The 15179-nt window shown below is 42.2% G+C and overlaps 1 protein-coding gene across 1 annotated transcript in view; it reads right to left on the reverse strand.

Moving 5' to 3' along the window:
- Nucleotides 1-1875: 1875 nt before the first annotated feature.
- LOC106571370 (clavesin-2) overlaps nt 1876-15179 on the reverse strand; it is a 30122-nt gene continuing 16818 nt past the window's right edge. Inside the window, exons 3-5 of the mRNA XM_014144385.3 lie at nt 11001-11111; nt 10306-10526; nt 1876-4521 (exon numbers count right to left, since the gene is read on the reverse strand). Coding sequence (XP_013999860.1) covers nt 4428-4521; nt 10306-10526; nt 11001-11111 — 426 coding nt within the window. The 3' untranslated portion in view covers nt 1876-4427. The remainder of the gene's footprint in view (nt 4522-10305; nt 10527-11000; nt 11112-15179) is intronic.

The following is a 15179-nucleotide window of genomic DNA, read 5'->3' on the forward strand; positions in this document are numbered from 1 at the left end:
AGTCAGTTCCACAGATACAGTATGAGTATCCCCTACTGTATGCCAAAGTACTTTAGTGGTACTGTATAATTTGATTTGTGGGTTTGTGCTTTCCATTTTCTCTCAAGACTCCTCACAATCTGGCCCATCAAGAGGAGTCAGACAGCCCAGCCCACGCCTGAGCCATTCATAAAAGGAATTGAATCAAATCTGCTCCGAACAGGGCAGGGAACAAAAATAGAATCCAGTGAATTCCTCTCTTACATTTGGTTAATTCCCGATAAAATGGTGCTACTTGAACCCATATTTTCTAATCTGTCACCTTAAAGCAGTACACTATTTAAAGGCTTAATTCTCCATGGCTCTACAGCCGCGATAATCTGAGCAGAGGTGTGGGGCCCCATGCAGCCTGAGCTACAGTAGCAGTGAGAGATAGATAGAGAGAAGCACAAGCTAGCTAGCTAGCTAGGCCACATCATCAACTGATCAGCCGGGAGATCTGGGTCAGCCAGAGCACTAAATTAGTACAATGTGCCGCATGCTCAGTAATGCTGCCACTTGCAATAAATAATACAACCGCTTGTCTTCGGTTTGAAGCTACCGTGGAGTTTATGTTGAAAACAGATTGAAATGAATGACGCTGTGGGGGTTATTTGAATTTCTGATATAACCACTGTGCAGACAGAGACATTAGAGAGAACGTTGCTCCTTCCCATGTACCCAGAGCAGCATGTGTGTAATGGTAAGAGTCATGAGGTAAAGAAGTGTGATTCATCTCTGCCTGTCTGGCCACAGCACCCTCCACAACGCAACTCCCTCAAGCATCAACAGGCTAAACACGCAGGCAGCTCCCAGAATCCACCTCAGGCCAGAATCAGAGCTCCATTTCCATAAGTGGCTGTATGGGAGTGGACCAGGGCAAAGCAAGGCAATATGGAAGCTGCTGGTTCCACTGTGCAGTGTGATGACGACTCTTGTAATAGCCCTGGCCCCTCACGCTCTCAACAGACAGTGAAATGCCTCCCCCACAGGAAAAACACAGCTTTAGCTACACTATCACATTGAAGTCAATAGGGATGAGCAGAAGACTCATACACAGTCAAGTCCATCCATAATTCGGACCAATCTCTGAAAGTGGAGGATCCCATGCTAAAGTATAAATCAAACCACATCTGTTGTCTCAGTCAGTATGGGCTCTGACTGGGTGAGCCAACTAGCCAAACAGACTGCACTGTGATGGTCATGTGGGAGGGAATAACGCTGGCTTTTTCAATGAATAATTCAGAAAGCTGGCGGGTTTGCTGCTGTGTTTTTCAGTGGGGGGTAAACCCAGTGTGGCTGGTAGACACTCAGTATAGGCAGGGACGGAAAAATCATCCTGCTGCGACAATTCCTCATATTAGCTCTCTACACTCACACCAGATGCTTGCATTTTTCTGAAACGCGACCTAGGGGTATTCATTCCCGAAGTAATTTTCCACCCAACCAATTACCCTGAGCACACAGCTTTTGATATCTTTCAGAGCTTTTAATGTATTCATTGGTCCCTTAGCCAATACACGTGTTTAGAGAAGGCGCTCTCTTTTGAATGCGACCTGCTTACTGAAAGCTTTGATGGTCTCTCAATTACCCGCTGTAATCATATTGTATTCTATTCAGTGGTCTGCAACTCATACTTCAACAACAGAGGTCCTCTTAACAAAAGTGCCTGTAAATACCTTCAGTATAACCTTGGTCGTGACACTGTTTAGTTCACTCGCATGCCTTACTGCCTGTAGGTGAAATTGGTGTGCGCTCAGGAGTATGGCTCCCATTTTAGGACATTCATTCGATGTAAACATACTGTGCAGCATACAGGAGTGCAGAACAGTAAATAAGAGAGCAGAGCGATACCAATGTAAGTGTGTCCATATTTATTGGTTGTTTTTTGCTCATGACATGTTTGATTCAGTTACATAATTTAAGTCAGCAAGTTGTCTTTAAGGACATTTAAACATTAAACACTCTGCCCTACACGTCCGCTTTGAATAATCTGAGATTTGACTAGACCTCTAAATTGAGTTGCTCTGCCATCTGTTCCTACATGTATATACAATCAAAGTGACATGAAAACATGACACCAAAGACTTAACTCAAAGCATAATATGCATTCATTTCATGAAAAAGAATACATTGTCGTAATAAGTCGTTGCTTTACCTTCAAGCCGTGGATTCTTATTAAGTAAAGCATAATACAATAAAATCTTTGTTTTGTCAAAGGGTGGCTTTGGTTGAAATGGCAAGGCTGGATACATGAAAACAGTTGGAAGAACATTCCAAATGCTAAACAAGCATATTCAATTCTCAAAAACGCTGCTGCTCTTGTTGCATGATCTGAATAGTGCACAGGACAAACAAGCACCATGAATGCCTTAAAATACTGATGAACATCACACAAAAATATACCAGGGTGATGCACACAGACAGCCCCATCTGATAATGAGGCTTTAGATTAAAAAAATACATTGTTCAGCTATCAAGTTTCTGTAACATCTCACACATCGCTACCTAACGGCTACTACAGACGGAGTGGGTAACACTGACAAGCTCTTATGGCACCCTTTCTTCACCAAAGCAACCAAAAAGGTTCCTGGATCTGCAGCAGATGAAAACCCGAGTCACTCAGTCATCGAGCTGGAGCTGACATTTCCTGTACGGTTTACGCTACTGTGTTCACTGGGTATTAAGAATGTCTGTCTGCCTGGCCTAGTTCTGGGCAGCAGGTAGCCACTCCAGAGTGAATTTACAAACTCACCCCATGTTAGTGTCATAACAGGAAGGCAGCACTGTGTCAGGGCTCAGAGGCTCCAGAGCTGAACATGGCCTCAAGCTTCACCACCATGCAGGGAGAAACAAAGGAGCTCGCGACGGATGATCACACAGTGGCATACACTGACTGTACCCTTGCAGCCATTACAAAAGCTTGTTATCATACTGTATATAAGTATACATTATATCTTAACTTCCACCATCATAAAATAAGATATAAGAAAATAATGTCTCTATCTTTTAAATACTGTATCTAAATTGGTTTTCAAGTAGGTGTAGCAATGCTGTTGTGGACAGCTTCTCTCCTATTGAAACATATAGTTTCAAGACAATCCTCAAAGCAAGTGTAGTTAATACATCTTAAACAAGAACTCATTTCTGGAATCACATGACACAGAGAAAACATTCTTAACACTTCTGAGCTGAACCAATAGCTAATACTAAATCATTTCAAAATACAAAACAATTGTCATGTGACCTTGCTGTTGCAGAATGTTTTCATGGTACTGTATGCACTTCTTACCTTGTATCTTGTCTCAAATGTAATATGAAATACCTAACCTTGACAAATGTTTCATAAATGTTGAAAAATGTAATGGTTTGAAGACACTGTTTAGCCAAATTTAACCATAGATAAGAAGCCATTCTGGATGAAAGTATTCCAATAGCAAGATTCAGACCAAACAAAAAATGTGGTCTCTGACAAAAACACATAATTCATTGAGCCTTGAAGAGTAAAGGGGAGTTTGCTTTTAGATAGAGAAACCTGAACGTCTGTTTGAATTCCTCGGATGAAAGAGCCACATGCCTTGCTGTGCAAGCAGTCAGACACTTTCTGCTTCACATTTAAAGAGAACCTCATCATTATTAGAACTAATCCTGAGCTGCACTTGCCGGTTTGGACATTTTAGAAACTGTACCGAAAGTCCCCAGCTCCCAATCCTCTTTAAGCGTGATTTTCCATCAACCTCCTATAGTACCATTTTTTCACAAAATATTTCACAAGCACATACAGAATATTAACAGCAGTCTCTAGATGTGTCCCTGTCACAACGAGTTCCCCATCCTCCTGGGGTTTAGATCAGAAGTGTATTTACAGTTTTGAATTGGCACTTAACAATAACATATGGAACTCTGCTAGTAACTCTTACTCCCTTTTTGTTTTTTAGAAATATCCCTCAAAATGGTGGGTCGGACCATCTTTATGATGCCAGAACAGGCTCTTCTCGTGCTCCAATCTCTTCCCTCCTCCTCACCTCCTTTTTATATGCCTGTGCTATTTTCTTTGTTTTGGGGGAACAAGGGCATTCTTTCCTCTGTCTGTCTGTCTGTCTGTCTGTCTGTCTGTCTGTCTGTCTGTCTGTCTGTCTGTCTGTCTGTCTGTCTGTCTGTCTGTCTGTCTGTCTGTCTGTCTGTCTGTCTGTCTGTCTGTCTGTCTGTCTGTCTGTCTGTCTGTCTGTCTGTCTGTCTGTCTGTCTGTCTGTCTGTCTGTCTGTCTGTCTGTCTGTCTGTCTGTCTGTCTGTCTGTCTGTCTGTCTGTCTGTCTGTCTGTCTGTCTGTCTGTCTGTCTGTCTGTCTGTCTGTCTGTCTGTCTGAGGGTCAATGTTTTCTAGGCTGCTTGTGTTGTGTCAGACTGTACATTAGTCCAGCGAGAGCAGTGGCTGCATGTTCTCCTCCTCGCTCTTCACTTTTTCTGGCCGTTTAAGAACTCCGGGCTCCACCACCGACTGGGACCTGTGGATATAAATAAAAGATGACTAGCATCAGAGAGGCCTGTGCTCAGTGAAGCATTATCACTGATGACTTCTCACCTACTCAAGTACAAAGGAGGGGATGAAAAGGTGTGAGCCCCAGAGCCCCCTTGCATCCTGCAGAGCAGGTAGCACACATGGGGGTCATAGGCGATGGGTAATATACGATGGGTTTCATAAATGCATCCCAAAATCCCTCCGCATCAATTGTTTCAGAAGAGGCCTTGGGTTACATGCAAACACACAAATGCACACACATGCACAAGCACACGCACAAGCACACAAAACCATCAATAAAAATGATCTTCTCCTAGAAAAAGAAATGGTGTTATCTTGTCTAGTACATGAGCCCGAAAAGTTGATCACAAAATGTCACACTCAGACACTGATCTGACCTATTTTTGATATATTTCTCTAATAAAAGCCTAAGCTGCTTTGGGGAACGGGAGCTATCATTCATCATGCAGAAATCTGGGACAGGTTGGTCTCCTGTGTCTACCGTGACAGATAAAGATTCATATGACTGATGATGATAACTAAGTCAACAACCAGAGCTTCATTCACCTGTGACAAAAAAACCCACCCCAAAACAAAATAAAATGTATGAATGTACAGTATTAACACAGGGGCTAAATGACCATTGGAATGAATAGTAGAACTCAATCACGTCAGCCTCAGTGAGGTTAACATTTAGGTCATACAGCTACTGCTGCTAGCGGGGAGCTATGTAATTACTGCAGCAGTAAAGTAAAACAGATCTGTCTCCACTCACAGACATCATAGTCACACAGTACAGTATGGCTTCGTCATTATGGGGTGCCCATGACACAGTGGCTCATCATACAAAACATATACTTCTCTAACAGTGACTCATATACAATTTTGTTATTTTAATCAAGTAATTCATGAGGTAATGTTTGCTTGAACTTTGTGGAGTGTATGAATGGCAGTGTACAGTGGGGAGATAATAGCCCTGACTAAAGAAGTCACTTCAGATCATATGGCTGCTGGTGATTACAGCCTTTAGTTCACCATACATTAGGACCCTGGCCAGGATGCTATGATACACCAATCAAATGCTCCTCTGTCACAGATACAGGGCAGTGCAGGGCAACAGAGTGCTTAACAATAGGAATAAAGACGTTATTAAATGCTTTTATGTCCTTTATGAAAATCCCATACTGTGCTGTATCTCTCATTGCTTTGCCTGCTGTGTCGGTCTACTGTCTTGGTAAACAGAAATGTCAATGAGAATGATTCAAATCTGCTGAATCCAAACATGTTTTTACTAAAGATTCTGTGCTATGAACGGGGAAGTGCATGTATTTCCTTTCAGGTAGGCACACACACACACACACGTAGATGCATGCATGCACACACATAAACACACAAACACACTTGACAAATTGAGATGGCTCTCAAAAAAAGGACATTAGAGTGGCCAATTTCCCCAAGGCAAGAAGGCCTTCATGACAGTCATATGTCTATACAGGTTTAGTCAGAGGGTTTTGTGAGGCAGCAGGAGTGGAACTGAGCTTATTGCCGAAGGTAAAAGTCCATCACTTCTGTTCATGCTCCAGAAGGTTGCTACAGTAGCTAGCGCACTCAGAAGAAGTCAGAGCTCCGTCAATTGAGTGCAGATCAGTGCATCATATTCATTTTTTTTGTCTAATGCTCATTTCACGACCCAGTAAGTCGTAAGAGACACAGCCCTGAAAAAACTCACTGAGACAATAGACTGTCAAAAAATGATACACTACCGGTCAAAAGTTTTACAACACCTACTCATTCAAGGGTTTTTCTTTATTTGGACTATTTTCTACTTTGTAGAATAATAGTGAAGACATCAAAACTATGAAATAACACATATGGAATCATGTAGTAATTAAACATATACAAATATATAGAAATATATTTAAGATTTGAGATTCTTCAAATAGCCAACCTTTGCCTTAATGACAGCTTTGCACACGCTTGGCATTATCTCAACCAGCTTCACCGAGAATGCTTTTCTAACAGTCTTGAATGAGTTCCCACATATGCTGAGCACTTGTTGTCTGCTTTTCCTTCACTCTGCGGCCCAACTCATCCCAAACCATCTCGATTGGGTTGAGGTCGGGGGATTGTGGAGGCCAGGTCATCTGATGCAGCACTCCATCACTCTCTTTCTTTGTAAAACAGCCCTTACACAGCCTGGAGGTGTGTTGGGTCATTGGGTCCTGTTGAAAAAGAAATTATATTCCCACTAAGCCCAAACCAGATGGGATGGCGTATCACTGCAGAATGCTGTGATAGCCATGCTGGTTAAGTGTGCCTTGAATTCTAAATAAATCACAGACAGTGTCACCAGCCAACACCCCCACACCATAACACCACCTTCTCCATGCTTCACAGTGGGAACCACACATGCGGAGATCATCTGTTCACCCACACAGCGTCTCACAAAGACACGGCGGTTGGAACCAAAAATGTCCAATTTGGACCAGACCAAAAGGACAAATTTAAACCGATCTAATGACCATTGCTCATGTTTCTTGGCCCAAGCAAGTCTCTTCTTATTATTGGTGTCCTTTAGTAGTGGTTTCTTTGCAGCAATTCGACCATGAAGGCCTGATTCACACAGTCTCCTCTGAATAGTTGATGTTACGATGTGTCTGTTACTTGAACTCAGTGAAGCATTTATTTGGGCTGCAATTTCTGAGGCTGGTAACTCTAATGAACTTATCCTCTGCAGAAAAGGTACCTCTGGGTCTTCCATTCCTGAGGCGGTCCTCATGAGAGCCAGTTTCATCATAATGCTTGAAATTTTCCGAATTGACTGAACTTCATGTCTTAAAGTAATGATGGACTGTTGTTTCTCTTTGCTTATTTGAGCTGTTCTTGCCATAATATGGACTTAGTCTTTACCAAATAGGGCTATCTTCTGTATACCCCCCTACCTTGTCACAACACAACTGATTCGCTCAAATGCATAAAGAATTAAAGAAATTCCACAAATTTACTTTTAAGAAGGCACAACTGTCAATTGATATGCATTCCAGGTGACTACCTCATGCAGCTGGTTGAGAGAATGCCAAGAGTGTGCAAAGCTATCATCAAGGCAAAGGGAGGCTACTTTGAAGAATCTCAAATATGAAATATATTGTATAACACTTTTTTGGTTACTACATGATTCCATATGTGTTATTTCATAGTTTTGATGTATTCACTATTATTCTACAAAGTAAAAATAGTCAAAATAAAGAAAAACCCTTGAATGAGAAGGTGTTCTAAAACTTTTGACCAGTAGTGTATATGTCAAGGAGGATTTCCTAAACTACTCACCTGAATGAAACACACAGAACAATGTTTAGCATTTTGAATAGTGAATAAATAAGATAATCTCCAAGTATACAATTTTCAATGCTTATCTCTCAGAGCAATCCAACAAAATTATGCCAGTGAGAGGGCATTAATACACCACACACACAAACAAGCATATGGATCTTTGTGCTCTGCACTACAGTGTGTAGTGGAAGAAAGAGAGAAGGTGATACTCAGGACTGGTGACTTGAAGGCGTCGAGGCGCAGCGTGATGACTCAATCACGATTTATGACATTGTTTGGATGAATGACCATCTGTGGGCAATCACAGTGGTCAGCAACACATTATCTGTGTTTTCTGCGGGGAGGGACGTTCCCACAGAACTCTGAGAGCACAGACACCTTTGGAGATGTGAAATTAGATGAAAATGTGAAATCGGCAAAATGAATGCTACAGTGTGAATTAAATTGTCATGTTTGGACTGTTCGAGAGATCGTTAAGAGCTATGAATTTTGATACCATATGTTTTATTGTACTGTAAGTGCTATGGAATTATTGTTACTGGGTGTCACGAGATCCCTTGGATCTCTATGGTGTTTAGGTCAGAGCGTGACTAGGGGGGTGTTCTAGTCTTTCCATTTCTATGTTGGTGCTCTTAGTATGGTTCCCAATTAGAGGCAGCTGATGTTCATTTTCTCTAATTGGGGATCATACTTAAGGGTTCCCTGTTCCCACCTGCCTGGGGGGATATTGTTTGTTTGTGGTGGTGCTTGTTACGTCATGTTGTGTTGCTTGTTAATTGTTTTGGTTGAAGAAGTTTCACTTTAAATAAATATGTGGAACTCAACAAACGCTGCGCCTTGGTGCGTCTCATATCAGCACCGTAACACTGGGAAACTGTTATTTTATTCGTCGGACAGCGGGTAGTTCAAAGAGGGAGTGACACAGGGGTGCGCTCCAACAATTTAAATTGAGTTGATTAGATTAGAGATTATTCTGAATTGAAGACATGTGTAACCACGTTAAGTCTTATCCTATTGGTTGTAGTCATTTACTGTGCTAGTCTGCAATGGATCATGTATTTCATGTACACTGTAATTGTTTGAGCGTTAATTATTTTGTGACTAATAAATTATATTAGCTGAATTGAGTAAATACATTCCTCGTTTTACAGAGTAATTCTTTGACTACACGTTCATCATTTAGTAGGTCTATTTGTAGTTGTTATTTACGCTACACGTTTGGGTAACACCTTGACATCTCTGATCTGCTTGTCTGAATAAATTAATGCTTGAACATTGGTTGCCAGGATTAGCTCTTTGTATCTAGTCTCTTAATAATTGCATAATGTTGCAAGTTAGACACATGATCATTATAGTCATACTGAGAGGAGATGTAAGGCTCGCTACCTTGACTAGATTCCTCCAGAGACGTACAGAGCATGTTGCATTTATTCACAGAATAATGGAGTCAGATTGATAAATGTAATTTATTATTATATTCAACATAATTTCTACATAATGGTTGGATAATTTCCACCGAACTACACGTGTAGTGCAATTTAATGAAGGATTGTTCTTACTGTAGGATGTGTTTTCCATTGATTTTCTAGCTCTAGGAAGCCCTACTTACTCTTCTAGCTCTAGGAAGCCCTACTTACTCTTCTAGCTCTAGGAAGCCCTACTTACTCTTCTAGCTCTAGGAAGCCCTACGTACAGTATATTCCATATCTGCCCTATTTCTGTGGTTATTACATGAACCATATACTTTATGATATATTTAAGCAATAAGACCTGAGGGGGTATGGTATATGGCCAATATTACATGGCTAAGGGCTGTTCTTATGCACGACACAACACATAAACTGGTTACCAACGAAATTAGACCAGTAAATAGTATTTTTTTGTCATACCAGTGGAATATGGTCTATTATAAACTGGGTTGTTCGAACCCTGAATGCTGATTGGCTGACAGCCATGGTATATCACGGTAAAAATAAGTGTTTTGTCATATATATATATGGGTATCCATATTTACCACGGGTATGACAAAACACTTATTTTTACTGCTCTAATTACGTTGGTAAACAGTTTATAATAACAATAAGGCACCTCAGGGGTTTGGGATACACGGCCAATATACCACGGCTAAGGGCTGTGTCCAGGCACCCCGCGTTGCGTCGTTCTTAAGAAAACAACCCTTAGCCGTGGTATATTGGCCATATACCACACCCCCACAGGCATTATTTCTTAAATATACCACAGCTTTTAGCCAATCAGCATTCAGGGCTGGAACCATCCAGTTTATAAATGGAAACAATACATCAGTTATGACATATCTGACAGACTAACATATCGCTTTCTTAGAAGACACCTCCACCTTTATCTCGTATGAAGACACACAATACACAATCTATCACATTGACACACGTGAATAACATGACTGTCCAGAGTCTAGACTGACCTCTTCATGGTTTTGGGAGACAGGTCTTTCTCCAGGTCTTTGACAGACAGGGAGTAGGACTCGGGGCAGTACTCAGTCTCCTCATCATAGGCGTGGTCCAGGAGGGTGCGGGCCCAGGTGCCCATATCGTAGGGGGGCATCATCCCACCCAGCTCAGAGGGCAGGATCTCAGGGTGCATGAGCTGGTGAAGGCTGTTCAGGTTGTTCCCATGCATGAAGATCTAGAGAGGGATGGACAAAACCAGCGGTTGACTTGTGCGGGAGCTCACCGGAGCTGAGTACCGGCACCTCGAACATTCTACCACTTTAGATCATGTTCCTCTTATAGAATAATAGCTCAAAAGTATTGTGGAGCTTCTCCACCTAATTGTAAACAATACTGTTTTACTCCAAGTCAAGCACTGTGCAAAACAACAACACAACATTGACACAGATAGATAATGAGTATATACTGTCTAAGAGCACGTTATAAAAGTCTACAGTTTGTTGGAGTGGATAGATTTGCTCTTTTGAAAAGCAAATGTCCTGACCTGAACAATGCTTATGACAGCAGCTATTCAGAAAGTATAATAACCGATGCTGTATGTTCAATAGAATGACCTGACATTCATTGGTTACAGCAACACAGTTGACTTGTTGGTCTCTGTCAAAGTGATTTTTCAGAATGTTCAGTCAACAACATCCTCCCATCTTACCCTTTTTCTTGTCTTATCCTTCAGAAAGGGCCGTATGACAGTGTACAGGGCGTGGATGTACCACGGCTGGTTCACAAAGTGGATTCCTCCGAACCTGGCAGGAAAGCTGTCCTGTGGGCAATAAAAAACACAAATACACTCACTATTCTACCTGTTGGTATGGTAATCCACTTTTGCTGTGTTTTCGCTAAGAGTATATATTGTTTTATTCTATTCAAACTACATTATGAGGAGGGTATGTTGGATAATGAGAGTGGATTTGAACATTGTTTTGTAGAATGTAAATAGAAGGTAATTCTGTTCTTTTTCATTTCCTTGTCCAACGTTACAGATTTATCTTGATGGGTTTGCATATTGGCATTATTGGCTTCATGTTAACGTTGCTCATTGAAAATGACCCAGTCCATTTATGTTACAATATTGCACTGATATTGGCTTTTTCCGTGCTGTTACATTACCATGCAGGTTTGAGACATACAGTGCATTTGGAAAGTATCCAGATCCCAGATCCCAGGCTTATTCTAAAATTGATTAAATTGTTTTTCCTCTCACCAGTCTACACACAATACCCCATAATGACAAAGCAAAAACAGGTTTTTAGAAATTTTAGCAAATTTATATTTAAAAAAAGACATAAGTACTCAGACCTTTTACTAAGTACTCTAAATAAACTTCAGTTAGTGCTAAATACGGCTGCTAGAATCCTGACTAGAAGCAAAAAAATGTGATCATATTACTCCAGTGCTAGCCTCCCTACACTGGCTTCCTGTTAAGGCAAGGGCTGATTTCAAGGTTTTATTGCTAACCTACAAAGCATTACATGGGCTTGCTCCTACCTATCTTTCCGATTTGGTCCTGCCGTACATACCTACACGTATGCTACGGTCACAAGACGCAGAGCTCCTAATTGTCCCTAGAATTTCTAAGCAAAGAGCTGGAGGCTGGGCTTTCTCCTATAGAGCTCCATTTTTATGGAATGGTCTGCCTACCCATGTGAGAGACGCAGACTCGGTCTCAACCTTTAAGGCTTTACTGAAGACTCATCTCTTCAGTAGGTCCTATGATTGAGTGTAGTCTGGCCCAGGAGTGTGAAGGTGAACGGAAAGGCTCTGGAGCAACGAACTGCCCTTGCTGTCTCTGCCTGGCCGGTTCCCCTCTCTCCACTGGGATTCTCTGCCTCTAACCCTATTACAGGGGCTGAGTCACTGGCTTATTGGTGTTCTTCCATGCCGTCCCTAGGAGGGGTGCGTCACTTGAGTGGGTTGAGGCACTGACGTGGTCTTCCTGTCTGGGTTGGCGCCCCCCCTTGGGTTGTGCCGTGGTGAGATCTTTGTGGGCTATACTTGGCCTTGTCTCAGGATGGTAAGTTGGTGATTGAAGAAATCCCTCTAGTGGTGTGGGGGCTGTGCTTTGGCAAAGTGGGTGGGGTTATATCCTGCCTGTTTGGCCCTGTCCAGGGGTATCATCGGATGGGGCCACAGTGTCTCCTGACCCCTCCTGTCTCAGCCTCCAGTATTTATGCTGCAGTAGTTTATGTGTCGGGGGCTAGGGTCAGTCTGTTATATCTGGAGTATTTCTCCTGTCTTATCCGGTGTCCTGTGTGAATTTAAGTATGCTCTCTCTAATTCTCTCTTCCTCTCTTTCTTTCTCTCTCTCGGAGGAACTGAGCCCTAGGACCATGCCTCAGGACTACCTGGCATGATGACTCCTTGCTGTCCCCAGTCTACCTGGCCGTGCTGCTGCTCCAGTTTCAACTGTTCTGCCCGCGGCTATGGAACCCTGACCTGTTCACTGGACGTGCTACCTGTGCCAGACCTGCTGTTTTCAACTCTCTAGAGACAGAAGGAGTGGTAGAGATACTCTCAATGATCGGCTATGAAAAGCCAACTGACATTTACTCTTGAGGTGCTGACTTGTTGCACCTTCGACAACTACTGTGATTATTATTATTTGACCATGCTGGTCATTTATGAACATTTGAACATCTTGGCCATGTTCTGTTATAATCTCCACCTGGCACAGCCAGAAGAGGACTGGCCACCCCTCATAGCCTGGTTCCTCTCTAGGTTTCTTCCTAGGTTTTGGCCTTTCTAGGGATTTTTTCCTAGCCACCGTGCTTCTACACCTGCAATGCTTGCTGTTTGGGGTTTTAGGCTGGGTTTCTGTACAGCACTTTGAGATATCAGCTGATGTAAGAAGGGCTATATAAATACATTTGATTTGATTTGATTTGTTGAAGCAACTTGGGCAGCGATTACAGCCTCAAGTGTTCTTAGGTATGATGCTACAAGCATGTATTTGGGGAGTTTCTCACATTCTGCTCTGTCAGAGTGACCATTGGGTTCTTGGTCACCTCCCTGACCAAGGCCCTTCTCCCCCTTTGCTCAGTTTGGCCGGGCGGCCAGCTCTAGGAAGAGTCTTGGTGGTTCCAAACTTCTTCCATTTAAGAATGATGGAGGCCACTGTGTTCTTGGGGAACTTCGATGCTGCAGAAATGTTTTGGTACCCTTCCCCAGATCTGTGCCTTGACACAATCCTGTCTCAGACCTATACAGACAATTCCTTCAACATCATGGCTTAGTTTTTGCTCTGACATGCACTGTCAACTGTGGGGCCTTATTTAGACAGGTGTGTGCCTGTCCAAATCATGTCCAATCAATTGAAATTATCACATGTGGACTCCAATCAAGTTGTAGAAACATCGAAAGGATGATCAATGGAAACAGGATGCACATGTGCTCAATTTCGAGTCTCATAGCAAACGGTCTGAATACTTATGTAAATAATGTATTTCTGTTTTTATTTTGAATACATTTGCAAAGAATTCTAAAAACCTGTTTTCACTTTGTCATTATGGGATATTGCGTCTAGATTGCTGAAAAAAAATGTTTCATCCATTTTAGAATAAGGCTGTAACGTAACAAAATGTGGAAAAAGTCAAGGGTTCTGAATACTTTCCGAAGGCACTGTAGGTTGAACATTATTATCATAATGGTCTGTTATAATTTGGACACAGGGAGTATTCTGAGAATATACACTGATATAACAGGGTTTGCTGACGAGCAGCAGAACTGTGTCCCTGGGGAGAAGTTCATGTAAAGGAGCAATCTGATGATTTAGGGGATTGTTTGTGAGGAGGACGCAGGAGGAACATCCAGAGTGCACCCTGTAATCTAGTGACACAGTCTGGGGTAAAGTCAGCTCACACAGGCACCGCAGCAGAGCAACATCACAGCTACAGTCAAACCCGTGGGAGGACAATCACCAGGAAAGCTCAAAATACACAATAGTCTCACAACATTTAACATGTTGGTAAAGCCTCAGTTTCATGTGTAAGTGTGGTTCCCATCTGTTCTGCAGACTTTACTGAAGTTTAAGACTGGTGTAATGGCTACCTGTATTAATTGAATTAGCTAATGGAGGTAGTTGACAATGGTGTTGCTAGCTCACTGTAGCTTCCCTGCTGAAAAGAAACTGCATAGACCAGCATACTGTAGGCTGGTCATGCTGGTCTCCAGCCTTCCAGCCTTCGCTGTGTTTTTGCTGGTGATCAGCCTTTGCTGTGTTTTTTCTGGTCATCAGCCTTGCGCTGTGTTTCTGCTGGTGCCTTCGCAGTTTTTTTGCTGGTGCATTCGCTTGGTTTTTGCTGGTCTCTTCACTGTGTTTTTGCTGGTGTCTTTGTTTAGTTTTTGCTGGTGATCAGCCTTTTGCTGTGTTTTGCTGCTGACCAGCCTTCACTGTGTTTTGGACACTAGTGACCAGCATAACCAGCATCATGTCACATTATGCTGGCTTGCAAAGTAATGTTTAATTCCTATAGGAATCCAGACAGATTGGGGTTATCCAACAAATGGAACTTTCATTCACCTAAAATCTGCATTCAGAATGACTGCCAGGGTTAGAAATATTAATAAATGACACTACCTACAGCGCATTCGGAAAGTATTCAGACACCTTGAATTTTTCCAAATGTTGTTATTTATTAGATTGTACCTTATTTAACTAGGCAAGTCAGTTAAAAACAAATTCTTATTTTCAATGAAGGCCTAGGAACAGTGGGTTAACCGCCTTCTTCAGGGGCAGAACGACAGATTTTTACCTTGTCAGCTCAGGGATTCGATAATGCAACCTTTCAGTTACAAGTCCAACACTCTAACCACTAGGCTACCTGCCACCCCA

This window comes from Salmo salar, chromosome 15 (genome assembly GCF_965601325.2).
Source record: "Salmo salar chromosome 15, fSalSal1, whole genome shotgun sequence".
NCBI classification, from domain to species: domain Eukaryota; kingdom Metazoa; phylum Chordata; class Actinopteri; order Salmoniformes; family Salmonidae; genus Salmo; species Salmo salar.